The sequence below is a fragment of the Nelumbo nucifera genome, chromosome 5 (assembly GCF_055504915.1).
Source record: "Nelumbo nucifera cultivar China Antique chromosome 5, China Antique-T2T, whole genome shotgun sequence".
Lineage (NCBI taxonomy): Eukaryota > Viridiplantae > Streptophyta > Magnoliopsida > Proteales > Nelumbonaceae > Nelumbo > Nelumbo nucifera.
Window position 1 is genome coordinate 24897435 of NC_142653.1, and position 22576 is coordinate 24920010.

Sequence of the window (22576 nt, forward strand, 5' to 3'; positions counted from 1 at the left end):
TTGCAATGTAAATACAAATATGTACACTACATATTTACCCATTTTTCGGTTCATGAATGCAAACACGGTTCACATTTTAAACTGTTTTTGCATTCACCTTGTTTGTTTGAAATCGGTGCAAAAGTGTGAGTGCATCATTAAATGTTCCAACTATCTTATGCTCAAATACATTAACTTTAATAAAAAAATTAATTATCAAAAAAACACAAAATTATATCCAAAAAAATAGGTACAATAATGCTTTATTCTCAAAATACAAAACTATCAAAAAATATATTTTTACTCTGATAATTATTACCTTTTTTACGTTTCAAACAAACGCGAACCAAAATATATAAATACCCGGGAATTTTCTGCAAGATGTCCTGGCACAGAAAGACAACATCTCGAGCTCCTTCAGCATTACCGGTACCTAAGGCCGAAACAAGATTGGAACAATCGCCTTCAAAAACTAGGTGAGAAGGCTTAAGAGCCCGACCCAAGTCCAACCCTTTTAGAATATCTAGTGCTTCCGCTTGGATGGGATATTGAGCTTTGGAAAAGCCAAAAGAAGCAGCAGCTAAAACTTTTCCACAAGAGTCCCAAGCCACCACAGCAAAGCCAATAGCGCCAGAAGCCAAAAAACATTTATCTGTATTGATCATTAAACAGCCTGGGTCAGGACTCAGGAGGGGTCCAAAAATGTCTACGAGCCACTGGATCAATTGCCATTCTTGAGGAGAAATCTAGCTTTCTCCATCATCTTGGAGACACAAGCAATTTCCCAGCTAGGGTTGTCAATCAACGGCCATCCGTCTTTTAACTACTTTTCACCTACTAATGTACTTACAATTTAATTGGCAATTAAATGTCCACCCCAATAAATCTTGGGGTTTTTATTGTTGAATCCACTTCAATAAATCTTGGGGTTTTTCTTGTTGAATCCACTTCAATAAATCTTGGGGTTTTTCTTGTTGAATCCACTTCAATTAAATGTCCATCCCTATAGGTGGAATGAATCCTGACCATGGATCAATATTAAATCCACAGGTAGGATGCATTTTATAAGGGAGGACTACTAGTAGATTAAGAGGGGCTGTAATTTCAGATTTCTTCCTATTTGGTACATTGACAACTTAAAGAAAGGGATAGGTATCGTATAATAAGGTGCAAGTTATTTCTCACCTACTACTATTCATTGCAATTGTATTGCCAGATGTCTTAACAAAATCTTCATTAAGTTGGGGATGTATTAATGGGAGTACGCTCATTGAATCATCACTCCATAATAAGCAATGGTGTCGCATCGATCTGATGATTTGATCATTCATTGCACCAATAATCATGATTTCATTGAGGAAACCATTATCATCCTCCTACTAATTAGGAGTGTCAATGGACTGGTTTTGGGTTGAACCCGTCTAAATCAAAATCAATTTGAACGGATCAATAAGACATTGAATGATATTAGTCCAGATTTAATGGTCTAAAATATTTATTGGACTTGATTGGAACTGGTGCATTTGTAATGAATTTATATATATTGGGTTGGGTCCCATTAAACCAATATCCAATTCATTGATAAAAGATAAGAATACAGGTATAAAATTGACTAGATTTGAATTAGAACAAATCTAAATTAAAATCAATTTGAACAGATTGGATTGGACTGGTCTAAGATGATCCAGAGTATTCATTGGACTGGATTGGACCTAGTCCATCTTAATAGACTCATGTTAGACCCGATTGGATTGAACCAAATCCAGTCCGTGACACCGCTCTACTACTAATTTTATCATTTATGGGCTTAAAACCCAGAGAAGGAATGAAAGGCGAACTTTTTCTGGTTTAGTTAAACCAATGAATGAAGGACGATTGTAAGCTTATCATGGCTCATTCAATATCAGCATGCTCATCTGATTTTTGCACCAAGCTACCGCTCTCCTTATCCACAACTTCTATACCTTAGGCATAAAAGGTATATGGATTCACATGATTCTCCATTTCTTCCTTGAGCATTTAGGAAAGGTTATGAATCCAAATGTCTTATATTCCTTTATTAGGGCTCAGTTTAGGAAGAACGCAAATATATAAATGTGTACAGTGAAAATCTTGTATACAAAATTTCTAATCCTTATATTTTGTGCATTGCATATTGAGCCTATAATTTTGTTAACGGGCCAATGCTTACAATGGATTAGTAGAGCCTAGGGGTGGTCACGTGCTGAGTCTTTTATAAGCTATTCGAGTTTGGCCCAGTTCAGTTTAAACCGAGCTTTTAGTCAAATTCGAGCCTGATATATAGGCTTATTTGCTAATCGAGCCGAGCTTGAACCCAGTGAAACTTGGCTCGTGAGGCTCGCGAGTCTAGTATTAAATAAATAATTTTTATTACATACATACATATATATATATAAATATATATAAATAAATTATTTTATTATATATAATAATATTTTATTTTTTATGTATAATAGTAAATAATTTTTATAATTCTTAATTTTTGTCTGAAAAATAAAAAAATAATTTTATACATATAATTTTTATTTTTCAAAAAAAAAAAAATTGGCTTATACTTGAACTCGAACTTGCAAATTATGAACCCAGTCAAACTCAAGCCAAAGTCTCTAACTCAAACCTAATACTATTTCTACAAACTGAGCTTAAATAACTAAGCTCGACTCAAATCCATCCTTGATAGAGCCCATCAAGTGGCTGAACACAAGAGCTGCCTCTGGCTCTCTATGTTTTTAATTTCGGATTACTTTTTGTGTTTATAAGCCCTAGTAATCTGTAAAAGCTGAAAATCATTGGTGGGCGTGGGATGACTCTACTCGGCACTTAAAATGCATAGTAATTATTTTGTTGGAATTGAGTGAATTTTGTATTGTCCACCGACACTACTTATGGAGTGAATTTTGTATTGTCAACCGACACTGAAAAAACTTTCAGTCCTTTTAAACTGTAGCCACGGTGAAAGATAAAGGGGAAAAACTTGTAACATAATAAAATCCTTATTATAACTTATATCCAATATATAATAAGAGCCACATTGATAGCAATGCATCCTTGAAAACTGGCAGTTTGTTAAGATCAGAACTAGAAGATAGAAGAGTTATTGCAAGAGCACGGCAAAAGACAATTGTTGAATGTTGGTTACCAAATTCGCAATAACTACTAAATTATGTGTCGGCAAGGGGTTCCTTTTCTTTATGATATATCATCTGTTGCAGCCCTACCACACAGCGACATTTGAGACATTCACGTGTTTGATGCATTGATATATGAGATTCAGTCCTCACCAGACCAAAGACCGAGTTCGGTTTATCTCTGTGCTTTATTTTATTGAAATATGTTCTCAATGCAAGGTTAGAAGAGGCTGTTGGAATGGTGTGAACATGAGCTTGCATTGACGGTAGCCAAACTATCCAAGACTGTGCTCACAATGTATTCACAACCATTTTTGAGGGTGTATTGTAAACATTTCAGTACTTGTATATTTTTATTTATATAGCTGTGAGGATGGTGCTAGTACAGTCCGATCCAGCCTCAATTAGGTAAATACACCCACTGAATACATATTCAAGTAATTAATGGCAGGGATTTGTTCACAACAAAAACCATCCCAACATGCTATATATGTGTCCGGCACATCTCACAATGAGATTGGGATTCACTATGTTTGCCATGTGTGGACATACATCACGTTGGAACATGTTAGAACAATTTTTTATTATGAACAGGGTAAGTTTTTGACAGTTGCCTAGAGGTGTAAAGTGGGTCATGCCGAGCCAGTACGTCACGACTCGTGGGTGGCCTGCCCTAAAGGTGGGCCGTGCCGTGCTGGCCCGCGGGCCGTCACAGGCCGTGCCGTCCTCCCTAGTGGAAATTTTGGGGGTCGGCCCAGTACGACCCACGACCCAGGTCCAAGCGGGCTTATGTCGTGTCGTGCTAGCATGCGGGTCTGGGCCGAGCCGGGCTGTAAGTCGTGCCGTGGGCTTGGACCGTGCCGGGCTGGGTCACAGAGCGGGCCTTGGACCTAGGCCGAACCGAGCTGCATTGTTTTTTTTTGAAAATTTTGATTTCTTTTCTAAGTAAAATTGTAAAACTAAAATATTTAACTTTCCTATGAACTTTGTGAATTAGGAACTATTTAAAAAATTAAGAAATGAGAAATCTAAGTTATGTAATACATAAATGAAAAAAAATACTTAACCAAATTGAAATAAGAATGATGGAATAACAAATTGGAAGAAAAATATAAATTTTATTTCATTTAAATTTGAATGGTACAAATTAGTGAATTACAAATATAATGATTTGATCATTGCATACTTGGATGAATGAAATATAAAAATGGAATAAATTAATAAAATATAAAAAATACAATATGGTTACAAATTGAAAATACAAAATTACATTGCTAAAAAATTAAAAAAAATATATCAAATAAATTAGATAAAATTTAAAAATTTTACAATAATTTGAAAAAATGAAAAATTCTACAAGTAGTCAAATTCATGAATCATCATTCATGACTTTCATCATCTGCTTCGGGTGAAATGTCCGATGTTGTATCATGCCCTCCCTTGTCTTCTACATCTAGCCAATCCTTGAAGCAGATGCACATTTCTATGCTCTCATCGTTCATGCAACTTCTTTTGTCATCCAGCACCTTGGTACCTGCACTAAAACAAGACTTCGATGGAACTATAGACACCGAAGGGGTAAGTAGATTACGTGCCATGGCGGAAAGAACTAGATAATTTTTCGAGTGTTCACTCCACCAGGCTAAAATATCAAAATTATTTGATATTTTACCTAAATTAGAAAAATTTACTTGCAAATAAAAAATAAGTTTAGTAAATAAACTTGTTGTAGAACTAGCAAATTTCTACCTTCTACTTATTAAATAAAAAAGATTTTCTCTTTTACTATTGGGCTCAAAGTCAAAAGAAGAAGAAGAAGAAGAAGATGATGATGAACAAGTTGTAGGAATATTTCCTACAACTTCAGATTCATACAAACTGTACATTTCAAATAATAAATTATTAATTTCTTCTTTTTTATTTCCTATATCAATATTCATATTTTCATAATATGTTTCAAATAAAATATCTAAACCATCTTTCCTAATCCTAGGGTCTAATATTGTAGCTAAACAATAAAGGGGAGAAATGTTCTCCCAATATTTTTTAAATTTATTTTCCATAATTTCAACAATACATTGAAATTGTGGATTATTTCTATATTTGGCAAAACAATCACTAATTACCATTAATGGATACGGTAAATTACAACTAGTTGGATAATAAATTCTAGATAATTCATTTGTTGCATCATAAAAATGTTTTAAAAAAATCTCTTATACAGACTGTCATTTCCCAATCTTCCTCAAATATCATATCATTAGGCATTTTTAAATTATAAAAATAAGAAAAAATTTGTTTATGAGATGTACAACTTTCTAACATAGCATAGGTAGAATTCCACCTATGCTTTACATCTAATATAAAATGTTTATATTTTAAACCATAATTTTGGCATAAATATTTAAATTCTTGTTTTCTTGCCCCTGAACTTTTTATATATATAATACAATTTCTAATTTTTGAAATATGAAATAATTTACCATTTAAGCATGGTTTTAATTGAGATTTTAAAATATTTATTGCAAAATCATTATTGCTAGCATTATCAAAACTTCCATAAGAATGCAAAGTATTTAAAATACTTGCAGCAATAGTTGGGCCACTATGTGGCCATTCAAGCCTAGTAAAACTTAAAATTCTTCTATTCAAAAGCCAATTTTCATCAATGAAATGGCCGATAACACAAATATAACTAATATTAAATTTGGATGTTCAAACATCCGAAGTAATTGCAACTTTAGAATTAAGATTTGTTAACAAAGAAATTAAATTTTGTTTATATGAATAAAAAATTTTTAAAGCATCAGTTCTTATAGTATTCCTAGAAACTTTTTTATATTGTGGGTTTACAGAACTACACAACCATTTTTCTAGCTTTGGATCTTTAACTAACATAAATTGTTGTTCTGCATGTACAATATACTTAGCAAGTTCTTGTCTCATTTTTTCTTGTGAATATCTAAAAGTACCAAAACTAGTCCCCCTCCCAATCTGTGTTTGAGTTGTTTCTCTCCCTTCATTTTTCTCTTGCTCATGTGTGAGCATATGTCTCATCAAATGACCCATACCACCCTTGCTACAATAACTAAAGTCTTTTCTAAATTTTTGGCAAACGATCCTTTTCCCCTTCCCCTCAATATCCTCTACTTTGAAAATTTTCCAAACCGGGCTACTCAACTTAGAAGCCCTCCTTTTTCACATATTACTACTATTGGGGGTGAGAGTTCCACTTCCATCGACATCAAACGCATCAGTGCTAACACTAATACTATCGTGATGCGGTTGAATGTCATCCATGGTGAACATGTTGGGGAATCGGTTTTGAGAAGGGCCGACCATTTTTTTTAATTCTAAAAAGATAAAAATTAATTTAATTCAACTTACCCAGATTGCCAGTTCAAAACCCCAACTTGATTTCAACAGTTGAAGCCTTTCAACGTCCAAGCCTCCCGAATTGAGATACTTAAGCTGGTTGAGCAAGCATTCTTCTTGTTGAAAGTCAAAACTTCAATAAAGTTGAGACTTGAGAATTGGAGAATGCAGAATCAGACAATCAACTAATCAGAATTTCTTAGATTGCAGATAATTGAGAATGTATGAGTATGAGAGAGAGAGAGAGAATTAAGAGAATTGTTGAATTGGTGTGATGAGAGTGGTGGAGGATAGGGCTATTTATAGGAATTGAACATAATTCAATTGCCCAAAATACCCAAAAAACTATCTGTTATTTAGTTGTTGGGAGGGGTACTTTGGTCATTGTAAAGTTACTTATAACTTTACCCAAAATGCCCCCTAAACTAGTTGTTATATAGCTGTTGGGGGAGCATTTATGTCATTTTTTCAACCCCCATAAGCAAAATATAGAAATACCCCCCTAATATGACTGTTTATAGCTGTTGGGGGGGGGGGGGGGGGTATTTTTGTAACCCCCCCCAAAAGCTGAAACTAGCCGTTGGGCCCTTTTGGAAGGGGGGCCCAACGGCTATATTCCTAAGCGGCCTGGCCCAATTTACACCTCTACAGTTGTCTAATAAATACCCCAACCTACCCTTGAAATATTTTAAATTAAACTCTTAAGACAACTGCAAAAATATTTATTGAGTACATGCATGCTCATTACTTAACAATTTTTAAGCAAAACTCATTAGAAGAGACAAATGTATGAAATGTTAGAGGTATATGAGAGAGAGAACAATGTTATGTATCGTTCTCAATCATAAATAAATGACAGAAAGAAAGAGTGGTGAAGTGATCAACACGCTATGGACCTAGAAAGCAAGTAGTTAGTGGTGTAATCGAATAAGGCTTAAATGGAACCGTAGTTTGGTTATAATTGAATTCGAATCTTAGGGTAAATTTGATTAGTGCTTAAATGGAACCGTACTTTGGTTATAATTGAATTCGAATCTTAGGGTAAATTTGATTAGTTCAATCAATAAAAAGCTCAGCTCGAGCCCAATTTTATGTACATAATAGAATATAAAAATATATGGATCATATCTTACCCATTTATAAAAAAGAAGAAATGGAGGAATCCTCCATCCAGCACCCTGATTTTATAATTCCAGTCCTGTCCCTTCCCTGATTTCATATTTCCAATTGTATCCCCTGAAGAGAATGGGACAAGTAAACATTCTAATTTTATATTTCCAATCTTACCCCTCCCTGATTTTATATTTCCAATCATATCCTCTCTTAAAATGCCTGAAGAGAATGGGACAAGTAGATTTTGGGCGACCACCCTAGAGTAAAAATGTTTTGGCAAATATCCTCATTTATTCCATTCGTAATAGAAAATGCATGTTTCTCCCCTTTCTTGCCCCTGTAACACCGCCAGTTGTCCTACTTGGCGAACACCCTATTATTGGCGTTGGAAAACAAGAAGCTTCTCTTCTATATTTCACAAATGATTTTGGTGCTAAAAGATGAAAAGAGAGGTAATAGAGGGTGTTTCAGCATTAACATTTGTCACATATGGAACTCCAAGTGTTATTTTATTGGAATTTGAAGATAATCGGACTTATTGCGTTAAGGGGAATAGGGCTGTTCACGGGTCAGGTTGGGTCGGTTTACTGAGGTTTTTCCAACTGACCCGACCTGGTCGGGTTACCTGAGAAGGAAACCGAAACTGACCCAGTGTTAAGCAAAACCAACCTGGTCAGTTTGAGTCGGGTTGGGTCGGCTTCGACTTTAAGTTCATCTATGCCCCCCATGGCCACCTAGTTTTCTGGAAATATATTTAAAACTGAAATATGTATTTTAGAAATATATATATATATATATATATAAACAAAAATATACATACAAATATATTGGAATATATATTTTTAGATAATTCAATTTTTAGTTAAGTAGGAACTAAGTCGGTTCGGTTCGGGTCGGTTTCGGTTTTCACACAAGAAAACCGAAACCGACCCGAACCATCGGTTTATGAATTTGTACAACCCAAAACCGACCAGTGCTGATGAAAACCCGGCCGACTCGGGTTGGGTCGGTCCAGGTTGGTCGGTTTGGTCGGGTTGGGCATTCTTATGAACAGCCCTAAAGGGGAAGAAGACCGAAGCGGAATGCCTGTCGGAATACTTCTCAGTAGTGTTAGGATTTTCCCCATCTCAGTGGTAAGATCTTTTTAGGTTTAGGTTTTCTGTTTTGGTTTATCAACAATGTAGTTGTTGATAAATGTTTTAGTATTTTGGGTTTCTTAACTCAGGCCTCCCAACAATGTAGTTGGGTTTTGATTTTTATTTTTTACCAACAAGTGAGAAATTTTCTGTTTTGGTTTATCAATAATGTAGTTGTTGATAAATTTTTCAGTATTTCGGGTTTTTTAGCTCGGGCCTCCCAATAATGTAATTGGGTTTTGATTTTTACTTTTTAGTAGCAAGTGAGAAATTTAAAAAATTCTTACTTTTTGTTTGCGGGATGTTTTGGTTTATCAACAATGTAGTTGTTGATAAATTTTCCAGTATTTTGGTTTTTTTAGCTCAGGCCTCCCAACAATGTAGTTGGGTTTTGATTTTTACTTTTTAGCAGCAAGTGAGAAATTTCAAAAATTCTTGCTTTTTGTTTGTCGGAATAGTTCTCAACAGTGTCAGGATTTTGCCCATCTCAGTGGTAATTTCTAAACTTTGTTTTTTTCTCATATATCTTTTTAGGTTTAGGTTTTATAAATAGGTCTCCAAATTAAATAAATTTTTTTGTTTTGGTTTATCAACAATGTAGTTGCTAATAAATTTTTCAGTATTTCGGGTTTTTTTATCTCAGGTCTCCCAACAATGTAGTTGGGTTTTGATTTTTACTTTTTAGCAGCAAGTGAAAATTTTGATTTTTACTTTTTACTTTTTGTTTTGATTTTTCTCCACTATAACTTAGGTTTCTTATGTTTCTTTCTCTTTTTTTTTTCTTGTGAAAACCTGAAAATTTTGAGATTTCATACTCTTTTCTAGAACATCAAGGTACTTTGTAGAACTTCGACTAAAATAATAACTAAAGTTACAAGTCATTCTCATATATCTTTTAGGTTTTATTAAATGTAACTGCATTATTCAATTGATTTTAATTAGGTTTTATAAATAGATTTCCTGTTTTGTGTTTTTTGTTCCTATTTTTTGTGATTAAATTAAATAATTTTTTCTATTTTGGTTCATGAGCAATAGATTACTGAATCATGAATCATGAATGGAATTTTTTATTGTTTTGGTTTACTAATAGATTTTTATTGATCAGGTATAGGTTTTTAAGTTCATCAACACTGAAGCATATTCAAAGAGGGTTAAAATCAATATCGGTTTCAGTGGTTCAACTGATGGTAGTTTTTCAGCATTTTGGGTTTTTTAGCTCAGGCCTCCCAAAAATGTAGTTTGGTGCATCATAATGATAGGTAAGGAGTTTTAGCATCAAGTGAGAAATTTCAAAAATTATTACTTTTTGTTTTGATTTTTCTCCACTATAACTTAGGTTTGTCTATTATAATGATATGTTTCTTTTTCTTATGTTTCCAACTTGCACCCAGAACAGATGTTTATTTATCCCTTTGCTTAGCCAATGCATCTACCATTGCATTGGCTATTCTTGCTACCCAATTAAAACTGGATGCCTTTACAGCCTTTATCTCCCTCATGATGCTTCGGTATAGTCATATCAGATAATGACTTCTGCTATTCAATAGTTAATTAATTAAACTAACATAATAGCTTATTTTAATTTTAACCATTAATAGTAATTATTTTCATAAGTTTTAGGTTATTAAAAAACAAGAGATTGGTTAAGAATGACATCTCCAATTCTCCATGAATTTTGTGTTTCATTGGGATGAATTGTATTTGTATATAATATCGTTGAATGTAATTTTATCATTGATTTGGTGCATTAATGTTTCAATCTAATGCATTTGCAACCAACATTTTATAATTATAAAATTCAGATCTTAGCATTTTGTAAGGATAGTCTTTTTTTATGTATTATATAATTGTCTTAGGACTTGAATGGAATGTGAACTTTCACCTATGCCTAGATGTAAAAGTATAGTCAAACATCACCATCAATATCAAATACCCCGTGCATCGCACGGGCCATTCCACTAGTATTTATAAAACATAAAAATATATTATTAGTTTTAAAGCTTTTTATCCAAGTTCTATTTAGTTGGATTAAGCTCAAATACAAAAATAGAGTTCAAATCGAACTTGAACATAATAGTATTTTAGTTCAACTGAAACAAGACATGCTGAAATTTGGTTCAGCTTCGTTCGATTACACCCCTACTTGGAATGCTAATAAAGCACTCGAAACCTCTTACTCTCCCCCAAATTTGAACCATCTATTTATATTAATATGAAAAGTATGAATGAGAATATGGAACTTTTATTTAACTAAAATGTCCCAATTTTGAAATTTTGTCTCTCTTTAATTATGAGCACACAAAATATAATTTGTACTAACACATTTCTCATCCAATTACCACTCATTAAATCTTAGTGTTAACTCCCATTCTTTTATTGAATCCAATATTAATTAATTATATTAAATATTAAAGAAAAATAGGTGTGACAAAGTATAATTGTTTTAGATGATAGAAATAAAATTAAAATTTAAAATCGATCTAAAAATTTGTTCTTATTTCTATTTGTTGAAGAATCAACAATTCAACTTTTTGGGTCAATTTTATCAATACTTGATGTCATGTTAAAAAGATGAAAACAAAGAAAGGTATTAAAAAATATATAAACAATTATAGAAACATTTGGTTTGGTCACATCTCCAAAATTTGGATGCACACTTACCATAAAAGTTTTGGTGAAGGTGGTTAAGCTTTATTATAAAATGTCAACTTATGCTTGTGCCATTATGCTAGTTAATATAAATTGACAAGCTTGCGACAAGGAGTTCACAACAAATCTTCCCAACAGTAGCAATGGAAAACCATTTCCGAGACCTTACACCTTTGATTCCTGACCTGAAGGTCACCATACAACGTTCCTTTACTGTCTCCCCAACGGAGAAAACAGAGAGAAGGTTCATGTTTCTTTCAAACATAGACCAGGGCCTCAATTTCAGAAGTGAAGGCCTCCAATTCTTCAAGCCCAACGCTAACTATCCACCGAATACCGTCATTGATATACTTGAAACCGCATGTCAAAAAATACTTGTGCCTTATGATTTCTTGGCAGGAAGGTTGAGGTTGAACCCTCATCAAGATCGCTTAGAGATCGACTGCAACTCTGCAGGGGTAGGCTTTGTTGTGGCTACTAGCGATGTGTCTGTTGCAGAGATTGGTGACCTGCTGTACCCCAGTCCTGTTTTTAAACAACTCATAGCAGAAGCCTTGGATACCTTGGGAGCTGATGACCAACCTCTATGCGTCCTCCAGGTAATAATTAAATAATGAAAACCTAAAGTCTCCAGCTTTATTTGGCTGGCTAGAGAGAGAGAGAGAGGAGTGGAGCTTGACTACTACTGTATGTAGATCGACACTCTTAATTGGAGTCTTGGTAGAGTAGTCGTCTTTCCAACTGGTTCTACTTTCAAATGCATTACGTACCTTGATTCTAACAATTTTTAAGCTTATCAGAGGGATAATAATATATAGGTTATTTCATTTGGTTTTGTAGGTTACATCGTTCAAATGCGGTGGCTTTGCCCTGGGTGTATCCTGCAACCACGCATTATTTGATGGTATCAGCTTCAGAATCTTCATAGAAAATCTTTCCTGTGTTGCTGCCGGCAAACCTTTAGCTGTTAATCCTTACAACAATCGTCAACTCCTAGCCGCTAGATCTCCACCACGTGTAACCTTCTCCCACCCCGAGCGAGTAAAGCTTGAAATCACACGAAATGTTGAACCTTCCATCACCAAGACACTATTCGAACCTATGCCGGAGAACCTTGTACCCAAGATTTTCCGACTAAGTGCCGACGATATTTCCAAACTCAAACAGAAGGCAAAGCATGAAGGAAGCAACCCCCACGTAACGACTAGTTTCAACGTGGTCGCTGCTCATATCTGGCGATGCAAGGCCCTCTCAGAAGATGTGGGTGAGAATGATCTAGATCAGATGTCGACCGTCCTCTACGCTGTTGACATCCGGCCAAGAATACGTCCTCCCCTTCCGCCGTCGTACACCGGAAACGCTATCCTCCCGGGTTATGCCACTGCCTCTTTTCGCGATATCAAAGAGGCTCCTTTCTCACGCTTGGTGGAGATGGTGTCGGTGGGAGCCAGAAGAATGACGGATGAGTATGCTAGATCTGTTATTGACTGGATTGAATTGTACAAAGGGATTCCATACGGGGATCTTCTCATCGTGTCGTGGTGGAGATTACGGTTTTCTGAGGTGGAGTATCCTTGGGGACGACCTAGTTATAGTTTCCCAGCGGTGAAGTACAGGAAAGGCCTTATCCTATTAATCCCCGACATTGAGTGCGAGGGTGCTAGCAGTAGCAGTGACCAAGAGTTGAGCGTTTTTCTGTCCCTTCCGATTAAGAAAATGGAGAAATTCCAGGCCCTCTTCCGTGAGTTCTTAAGTCCTGATACAAGTAGGTCTCGCTTATAGAGTAGTGTAGACTAATATCCAGTCAATATATTTCCTTTCAATTCCCGTGCCTTTATATATAGAATTATAGCTAGCTAGTATTTGACGAATTAATTCATCAAGCTTCATCAGCTAAAGATATCAGAAGCTGAGAAGTGAGATGATTGCTACTTGTTGCTTAGATTGTGTTTGATTTTTTTTTTTTTTTTTGTAGTTTCTGTTTTATGATTTTATCTACCCAATTATAATATATAACATCCAAAAGTTCTTCTTTGGAGATCCTCGATATGGTTATCTAACACATTGACATATTACTTGATGATAACTTATCTTCAAATGGAACACTTGCTGTCAAATTCAAAAATCAAAACCATGTACAGTTGCAGGTACTTAGAACAAAACTAATGGTACTAGTAAAGGTGTAAAGACATAAATTAACATCATATGGTAAAATCAAATTTTTATATATACCAACAGCAAAACCAAAGCAAGCATCCGCTTTATATGGTATAGATAGAATGATGGATCCCACAACTTGCCACCTAGCTAGCTAGCCCATGTTACTGGCATAAAGACCACCATCAGCAGATGAGCCTACCTTGAAGAGAAAACTAGTCCAAAAATATTCAACATGCTTAAATTATTATTATCCGTTCCAATATGAGTTATGTCTGCACATCGATCTAACTATAAAAATGAGGCCCACCATGTCTGGAGTCCGGATGTGTGCATGAGTACAAGTGAGATGGGCTTTCGTTTCGTAACTAGCGGTAGCACCGTAGCAGTGCTTGGACCCAGAATCTTTGCAAGGCCGGGTTCGGTAATCGGTAAGACCTGCATCGGGTTTTCTTAAATGGTTAAAAAGCCTAAAATGCCCTTGGAAACCCGACCTTACATTTAGATCCGGTCAAACCCACCTGCCGCGGTCTTATCGTGTGGCGTGTGCAATGAAAAAGAGGTGATGGGGTCTTCCGAGTTCCGTCTTCCCTCATTTTGGCGGGGAATGTGGATTCAATATCGAAGGCAGTTACAAGAAAACAAACGGGAACAACAACACTCCCCACACACACACAGAAAAAGGAGAGAAATTTGTGAACAAAATATTTGAAGAAACGAAGCAAGATATAGAAAAGAAACAAAGCAAAATGGCACAAGCAAACCCAGACAAAGAGCTTGAAGAATCCAATGAAGCGAAGATGAACGACACCACTGTTTCTTTCAAATTCAACGTCCACGCACCTGAATTCGTCCCAAGATCACAAACCCAGATGCCCATCTCCGGTTATTTCTACCCGTTCTTCCACTTTCTCGGTGGGAGCAGCGGGTCTGATTGGTATTATTTTACAGAACAAGAACCGATTCAGATTGTTTCCAATTCCAATGTCACACTGCCCAACTCCTCGAAGAATTTCCTAACCGATGATCTCCGGCAGAAGATCATTAAACAGGTATTGTTTGGTGTCTTTCTGGATCTGATCCTCGTTGCTGGTTTCTTTAATTTATATATTTTGTTATCTCTGTGATTGGATTTTAATTTTGATTACGACATATCTTGGATTGGTTTTTCAATGATTTTTGTTTTGCCATTAATTTAAGATTTCTGAATTGTGTTTGATTCCATTATCTTTTCTTGGTTTAGATGGGATAAGTTACAACTATCTAAAAGGAAAAACAAAGATAGAAATGGTTTTCCGGCCCGATCATGCTTTGAGTTATGCTTAGGGAAATAGTATATTTCATTTAATTTTATTCACCATACATCCCCCGTTTTGTTTTGTGTAAGAGTACTTCTTTTGTGAGGCCTAGATATAATTTTTTTTTTTTTTTAATTTTTCTATTAGGAAGCATTTGGAAGCCACATGGAATGATATCATTTCATTTTAATTTCCCCTTCGCACTTGGAAGCCTTATTACATCTCATGAAACGGAAACCATCACCAAAATATATATTAATTATTAATTAGAGTTAGAAATGAAGTTTGTTGATTGAAATCCTGTGATGGCCAGATATCTCTTTTTATTTTCATTTCTGTAATGACTCCATTGCTATGAATAAATTATTTTGCGTTTTCAAAAAAAAAAAAGAATGAAATTATTTTGTTTTATGCGTGTTTTAAACGACCCATTTTTTATACAGAAAAGTATGGATAGGCCCATTGCAGATTTTTGAATCCCATCACATATCTATAAAAATTCAAAATGTTAAATACCCCCATTCTATACATCAATGCCTGTGGGTGAATTGACATCAATTCCGAACTAGTATCTACTCCAATTGTGTTTTGAACCTAATTATGACACTAGGCTGAATGGTCATTCTCTCTATTAAAACCCTTTGAGATTTTTAATACAAATTTTTAAAAAATTGTCTCATCACATCAATCATTTTCATTAAAAAACTAACTATATGCATTGAATAGAACGAAGAGGCTCTGCTGGAGCACATTAAGTATCTCATTATTTTTTGTTGATTTAAAATGAATGTACGTAAACAGAAAGGATATTAGCCCTGCTCATGCTATAGCGAACAGTCATACTTTTGTAACAGACGTCTGATTTGGTTGGTTTCGATGTTTCTAATGGATCTTTTGCTTATTAAAAAACAAATGAAAAAAGCATCAATTGTACCAAATCCTGATAAGTCAAAGCATTTGTTGTACTCACAAAATTTATAATGACCGAGCTATAAATGTCTTAATAAAATTTATCTAACATAGGTTATAGGTTCTTTTCTTTAATTCAATGTTCTTCCACATGTTTAAACATGGTTTTGAAAACCGGATTGGACCAGATGGCTAGATTGGCTGATCGGGAACTGTCATAGGTTTGGGTCCAGTTTTTCTGTTTTAGGCCCCAAAACTGTCCAAGGTTCAGACCGGACAGTCTAACTATTTGACCCAGGAGTCGGTGGCCAAAAACAGTTTTGTTTCTGGTCCGGTTTTCAAAACCATGTGTTTAAATTTGAGTATTTGGCCATTTGCAATTACAAATGTCTAGGTTATCCAAACACTCTTAGATGGTATTTGGTACCATTGCCATTTATAAAAAAATCAGCATCAGCTCAATGTCAAATAGGTATATTGTGAACTTGAAATTTTGTTTGGTTAAGTCATTTATCAAGAAAATGTTTTTCTTAGGTGATGTTTGGTACCAATACCGTTTTTTGAGAAAATGGCACCACATAGGTGCCACATTAGAGAAAGCGGTGCTTCAAACATCGCCTTCTTGTTTGGTACCGTTTTTCCAAAAAAAAAAAAGTATGTTCTAGACCACACCTTGGAAATTGAGAAAGTGTGGTATGGAGAAACACCAAATTTAATGTTTTTTTAGAAAATGACACATTACTGCTAACGGTGCAATAATGTGGCATCATCTTGGATGTTGGATAATATAGATCAATGTTGAAAACATTGCTGTCATCATTGGTACCAAACAAAACCAATGTTGTTTTCTTAGGAGATGCTTATGTAGTAGCACCAGTTCCAAACAAAAAAAAAAAAAAGAAAAAGGTGCTTACAATTGCACATGTCTATCACCGTTTTTATGAGAAAACAGTGCAATGTTCTCAGCACGGATGCCAAACACCTACTTAGGCTAGTGAGAGCCATCCATTAGAGGAAACATCACAATAATGTTTCCTCCAATGGTAAGGCGTTTTTTTATTTACTATTTGGCTTGTGGCACTTAATGACGCATAAAGTGAAAATAAATGTTAAATGTTTCTTCACAAAACAGCAATGGAACCAAACATCCCCTTCGTGATCACCAATGCCCTTCTAATGAAATATAGCTTTGCATATTTAGCCAAAACTCCAGCAAAAATTATCAATACCGAGAGACTTTCCTTGTAGATTCTTTTCTAATACATGAAGGACTAGAATTTTCATCCTGTCATCAACCCTTTGAGCTTTGATATTGGTACTTATCTCATTATTTCCATTCGATACAATGACGGAAATGTTTGTCTTGATTAATTCATTAGACCATTGTCTTCAAGTATTCCATTGGGTGATTCTATGTTTAGTTTGCTCCTTTGTATTTTGCTTTTGTCTAACCATATTTTTTAATTCCTTGGATTTTGGTCCCCTTATTGGTGACAGAACTCTCTCCTACATCTTCAAATAACCTTGTTCTTTATGTGGACTTCTATTTGAACTCTGAATGTGTTTTCTGGCACCTACTAAAGATGGTCTACAAATGGAACAGGTAGAGTATCAATTCAGTGACATGAGTTTGGTTGCAAGTGATATGCTGATGAAACATATTAACAAAGATCCTGAAGGTTATGGTAAGGAGTTATTCATTCATTTACATATATAAAAAAGATTTGAGGAATGATTTGCTATGATATTAAAGTATGCATTTTTTTTATGAATGACATTGTAACAGTTCCAATATCTGTTATTGCATCTTCAAAGAAAATAAAGTCCCTTGTCAGTAATAACAATTTAGTTATTCAAGCACTCCGAACCTCTCCAAAACTTGTAAGAATTTCTCAATTTTTTTCTTTTGTTTGGACCAATCAAATAACCATGTTATTTTATTCCAGTATTTTAACTCCTGTTTCTTTTCTTTGTTTCCGACTCTCTGAAGGTTGTCAGTGACGACGGAAAGAAGGTTAGACGGAAGCACCTTTTCACAGAAAGAGACAAAGAGGAATTGCAGGTTATATATTTAGTTGGAATCAACTGCATTTCACACTCGCACACTCCAACCTCATCTCTTGGCAACAACTTCTGTGTGCCTTTTTTCACATATTTCTTCTACACTTGCAGTCTCGTACAGTTGCTGTTGAGAATTTACCTGAAGATTACTCTCATCAAAACCTTGAAAAGATATTTAGTGTGGTTGGAAGGTTGGATCTGCACCCAAGTATGGCATTCCTTTTGTTAGCATTCTGCATACCAAGGAGTCTTGAATGCATACTAACAGTTGGATCTTTGTGATTGACAGTGTGAAGACAATTCGGGTATGCCATCCCCAGGAGTCCAACGCTTCCCGTCCTAAAGGTGATGTACTTATCAGTAACAAAGTATGTAACACTCTACCACAAACTCATCAATCTGTGTATGACTTAGGGTGGACGTTTATTAAAGACAGTGTTTTAATACTTGTTCATCTGCTTTGCCCACCGTCTTTATTTGCAATTTCAAGCTCCATGCGCTTGTGGAATACGAGACTGTCGACCAGGCGGAGAAAGCAGTACGTTTACACTGCATATATTGAATGCATTAGTTCATTGTGGTAGTTCATTCAAGTTACAAACAAATGAATGAAATTAAGGGTTTTTTAATTTCAACTTGATTAGGTTGAAACGTTGAATGATGAGAGGAACTGGAGAAAAGGCCTTCGTGTAAGATTGCTACTTAGACGCTCGGTAATGCCAACTTAAATTTTGTATTTTCATAAAAAATTCCATTTGGTGATCCCACAACAGATCAGTTAGTTTATCTTTTCATATGTGCAGCCAAGATCTGTTGTAAAGAGCAGAAACTACGACCATTTCGATAGGAACTCAGATGATGAAGAGACGCCACCATACGAATCACTGGAAGACTCCTCTCAGCTTAATAACACAGAGAATCCCATGGAAAACAGTGTAAGTGGACATATAAATTCTACGATATCTTCATTTATGCATGCGACGATGTTAAATGGAAATGGAACATCCTTTATTAATTTCAGGCTGAAGATAGTACAACTGGTCCAAAGAAAGGGTGGGCAAGGGGCCGTGGAAAGCCCCGTGGGCGCACTCAAAGTCAGAGTGGACGTGGTGGTCCATTTGCCCCTTCTCCACAATCAACCAGTTCCAGCAATAACCAGCCTGAAGCACACATCAGACAAACTCCCAGGGGACCAAGAATGCCAGATGGGACCCGAGGTTTTACTATGGGCCGTGGGAAACCATTAAGCACAATGCCTCTAGCCACTTCTTCACCTGTCGATTGATCCATGGATGCTTGCTCTGCATCTATTCTTCCTAATCTCTTATTCATTCATTGATTCGTATCAATAATTGAAGATGTATAATATCATATCGCAGTCAGCATTCAAAGACAATTGCTTTCAAGGTCTATTTTTGTACACCTTTATGATGTTAATGGGCTTGATCGACCACAGTTTTGGTAGGTTGTTTACCTTTTGTTGATTGTATAATGAATTTTAATAATGGAACTAAGGTATAAAATTTTCTAGTATTGCTTCTTTGTATTTCTAGATCTCTCCTTCTCTCTCTCTGTAGTATTCTTAATTTGCTATGGTCTATAGACCTGTTAAACAGGAAGCTTCGAAAGCTTTCTGGTTTTGGCCATTTTGGGCTTCTTTGAATGTTTAGTACATTGGTTTTTCTTCTGTGAATACTTGGTACATATGTTTTGGTCTTCCAAGTTGTGAAAATACCCCGAAAGACCACATAAAAAGATGTGTCAAATGCCTCCTGTACTTATGCAATAAAGAGATGGTGGATGGGCTATTCTCCCATTGTGTAGCACCATGAAGAAGAGAAAAAAAATTGTTGTAGAATACTAGCATTGGCTAAGAAAGATTTTCAAATTTGACAGAAATTTCTAAATTCCCACATTATTTGCTCCAATCCATCCCAAAAACTTTTAGTTAAGTAGGACTTGAGATCATCACTTTGAGAAGCTGAAGAGTGACAAAACAAACCTGCAATCTTAAACAAACAGCATTCAAGAATGCCTAAGCATACTAAAGCAAACAATGAGAAGTGAGAAGGCAAAACTGAGAAAAAAAAATTGAAGATAACTAACCTGCAATGGGCTGAGAGCCTGAGACTGAGGTTGTTACAGCAATCATATTGGTGCGAGACGTGGAGCACTTACATTCAATTCATTACACGTCAGCTATATATGGCCCCACATCTAAGGTCATCAAACGATTGGTTGCTCCTCCGGTTATGTCTGCTTTCTCATTTTTGCTGAGTGTCAATTTACTAACTAAACTTTAAAATACAATAATCTAATACCTGAACTTTTATTTATGTTAAGTGTCATAGTAAAAGACACAAATTTCCCTTAAGATTCATCTAATTTTCTTTATCACATCAATCCTAAAACTTGGTGCTTTCAAAATGAGAACGATATCAAAATCGACGACCGGCTATAAGACTGCCTTTCACTGTACGCAACTCCCCCTCAAGGCAATTAACATCTCGAAGCGCTTTTGTCCCTCTCGAGAATGCTCGCCTACACGCAGAAACCACGATCGTCGAACACCCCGACCAGCAAGTCTCTCCCTGGATCAACCACATCAAGTACTGAACAACTATTAGGTACCTCATGAAATCAGGTACTGCGCTCCCTGAACCAACCACTATCTGACGATGACTGTTCACCGCCACTGTTCATCGTCTCCTTCGTTGAACAGCGGCGGCACTCCTTCTCTTCTCCTTTACGGGATCCCGAAACCACCAGCCACCTCGACCTAATTCATGATGAGCCCAACCAGGATCAAACCGCTGCTGAAATCTGCACTCCCTGGATCAACCACAGGTACTGAACAGCTATTAGGTACCTGCTGAAATTGACGAGATGGTGCGGATGGATCAAACCACTTCTGAAATGAAAGACACCACTACTTCGCCTCTTTATTGGACCGCGGGCGTGAACACTTTGCTCTCTGACCAAGATAGCTGCGGCTTCTAATGTAACCGTTTCTGGTCACGTACCAATTTTTTTTGTGATGTACCAATTATTGGTTAAGTACTTCGTCATTTGACCTGCTCCTAGGTGGCCTGTGACTCAGAGGATGATGGAGCTCCTTGGTGGCGAATTGCCTGGTGGTGAGCTACTTGGTGGCGAACTCCCTGGTGGTGAACTACCTGGTGACGAGCTCCCTAGTGGTGAGCTACTTGGTGGCGAACTCCCTGGTGGTGAACTACCTGGTGACGAGCTCCCTAGTGGTGAGCTACTTGGTGAGGAGCTCCCTGGTGGTGATCTAATTGGAGACGAGCTCCCTAGTGGTGAGCTACTTGGTGATGAGCTCCCTGGTGGTGATCTACTTGGAGACGAGCTCCCTAGTGGTGAGCTACTTGGTGACGAGCTCCCTAGTGATGAGCTACTTGGTGACGAGCTCCCTGGTGGTGAGCTACTTGGTGACGAGCTCCCTAGTGGTGAGCTACTTGGTGACGAGCTCCCTGGTGGTGAGTTACCTGGTGACGAGCTCCCTAGTGTAGTGCAACCCGATTGCCCTCTGCATGAGATGATCTGCTCCTCTTTGCGGGCGGCGGGAGCTGAAGGTCCCATCCTCCCTGCGAGAGATGATCTGCTCATCTTTGTGAACGGCAGGAACTGAGGGACCTGTGAGAACTGAATCAGAGGACCCGGGGGTGTTTTCCCAACGGGGCCACTCTGATGGCTAAGTTAGCACTCTGATAGTAGAGAGCTTGAAGATGATATTAGAGAAATGAGAGATCTAGAGAGCAGGGGTTACCTCCATTTTTTATACTCCTCCCCCTCTAGGGGGTCGGAGATCTTATATAGTGGTGTCCTGACAGATTTGGCGTAACTGCCTCTGATTCTCTATCGTAGTCGTTACTTGCCAGGGCTGAGCTGGTGGGCGCAGGTAACCGTTGCAGGGTACGGCCTTGTCAGACATGAGGCATTGTCAGAGTTGGCAAGCACGATGCCGCCTGGCCAGAGACGTGGGTGCAGTCTCCAGATCTGGTAGGTACGGTTGTCAGGTAGGGAATCTTCCTGCGATACGCCGAGCTGCTCTGCAATGAGCTACCTTGCACCGAGCTACTTTTCATCGAGCTACCAGTAATGTGCCGAGGTGCTTGTACCCGAGGCAGGTCTTCGTGGCCTAATAGAAGGCGAGCTGCCTGTAAGTGGCCAGCTGCTTGTGGCAAGCTGCCTGTAAGTGACGAGCTACTTGTGGCGAGCTGCCTATAAGTGCCGAGCTGCCCCTAAGTGGCGAGCTACCTATGCTGAGTTGCCTATGCCGAGTTACCTGTAAGTGGCAAGTTGCCTGTGACTGGTGAACTGCCTGTAGGTGACGAGCTGCCTGTAGTTAGCTCGAGCTGTCTTGTTGTCAAGAGGTTGCACATAGTTGGCATGAGGTGCCAGGTGTCATAATTTCACTGGAGGGCCAAATCTGCTCTCATCATTTGCCCCCACTCCCGAGCTGAGAGTAACTCGGCGAAGGGAGTAGGTTTCTCCTTTTGGCCCGTAAGTCGACGACCTAGTAAGTGCTAATCCAATTTCTTAGGCTCTGGGAGCTGCCTGTAAGGTGAGGAGGTCTCCACCAGTTCAATACTGTAGCCCTTAGGCTTTGGGGGCAACTTATAGTCCACTTTTGCTGATTTTGCCCATGCTGAAGAAGCGACTAGGTCTTAAGCAGTAATGTGGCCCGTAGGCTTTGGGAGCGACTCGTAGTCCACTCTTCTTGAATTTG

At 37.1% G+C, this 22576-nt stretch overlaps 2 protein-coding genes and 1 long non-coding RNA gene across 3 annotated transcripts; 2 read left to right on the top strand and 1 right to left on the bottom strand.

The window, feature by feature from the left end:
• Window positions 1-4226: 4226 nt before the first annotated feature.
• Window positions 4227-6760, bottom strand: LOC148791303 (uncharacterized). Its single transcript, XR_016076621.1, has 2 exons — window positions 6516-6760; window positions 4227-4662 (listed from the first exon to the last, which is right to left on the bottom strand). It is a non-coding gene; the product is annotated as an uncharacterized LOC148791303 (long non-coding RNA).
• A 4739-nt stretch (window positions 6761-11499) lies between these two features.
• LOC104595887 (acyltransferase GLAUCE-like) lies at window positions 11500-13443 on the top strand. The gene is made up of 2 exons (XM_010256839.3): window positions 11500-12000; window positions 12242-13443. The coding sequence occupies exons 1-2, from the start codon at window positions 11545-11547 to the stop codon at window positions 13181-13183; spliced, it is 1398 nt and encodes a 465-aa protein (XP_010255141.1). The 5' UTR covers window positions 11500-11544; the 3' UTR covers window positions 13184-13443.
• A 702-nt stretch (window positions 13444-14145) lies between these two features.
• LOC104595971 (la-related protein 6C-like) lies at window positions 14146-19359 on the top strand. The gene is made up of 10 exons (XM_010256917.2): window positions 14146-14610; window positions 17369-17450; window positions 17552-17646; window positions 17756-17827; window positions 17938-18017; window positions 18116-18194; window positions 18317-18364; window positions 18471-18539; window positions 18630-18761; window positions 18848-19359. The coding sequence occupies exons 1-10, from the start codon at window positions 14308-14310 to the stop codon at window positions 19109-19111; spliced, it is 1224 nt and encodes a 407-aa protein (XP_010255219.1). The 5' UTR covers window positions 14146-14307; the 3' UTR covers window positions 19112-19359.
• Window positions 19360-22576: the final 3217 nt, after the last annotated feature.

Bases quoted from the DNA above. Each gene is read 5' to 3' on its own strand.
- LOC104595887 (XM_010256839.3), top strand. From the start codon at position 11,545: ATGGAAAACCATTTCCGAGACCTTACACCTTTGATTCCTGACCTGAAG. The intron at 12,001-12,241 runs GTAATAATTAAA...TTGGTTTTGTAG, and splicing joins AACCTCTATGCGTCCTCCAG to GTTACATCGTTCAAATGCGG.
- LOC104595971 (XM_010256917.2), top strand. From the start codon at position 14,308: ATGGCACAAGCAAACCCAGACAAAGAGCTTGAAGAATCCAATGAAGCG. The intron at 14,611-17,368 runs GTATTGTTTGGT...CAAATGGAACAG, and splicing joins GGCAGAAGATCATTAAACAG to GTAGAGTATCAATTCAGTGA. The intron at 18,540-18,629 runs GTAATGCCAACT...TCATATGTGCAG, and splicing joins GATTGCTACTTAGACGCTCG to CCAAGATCTGTTGTAAAGAG.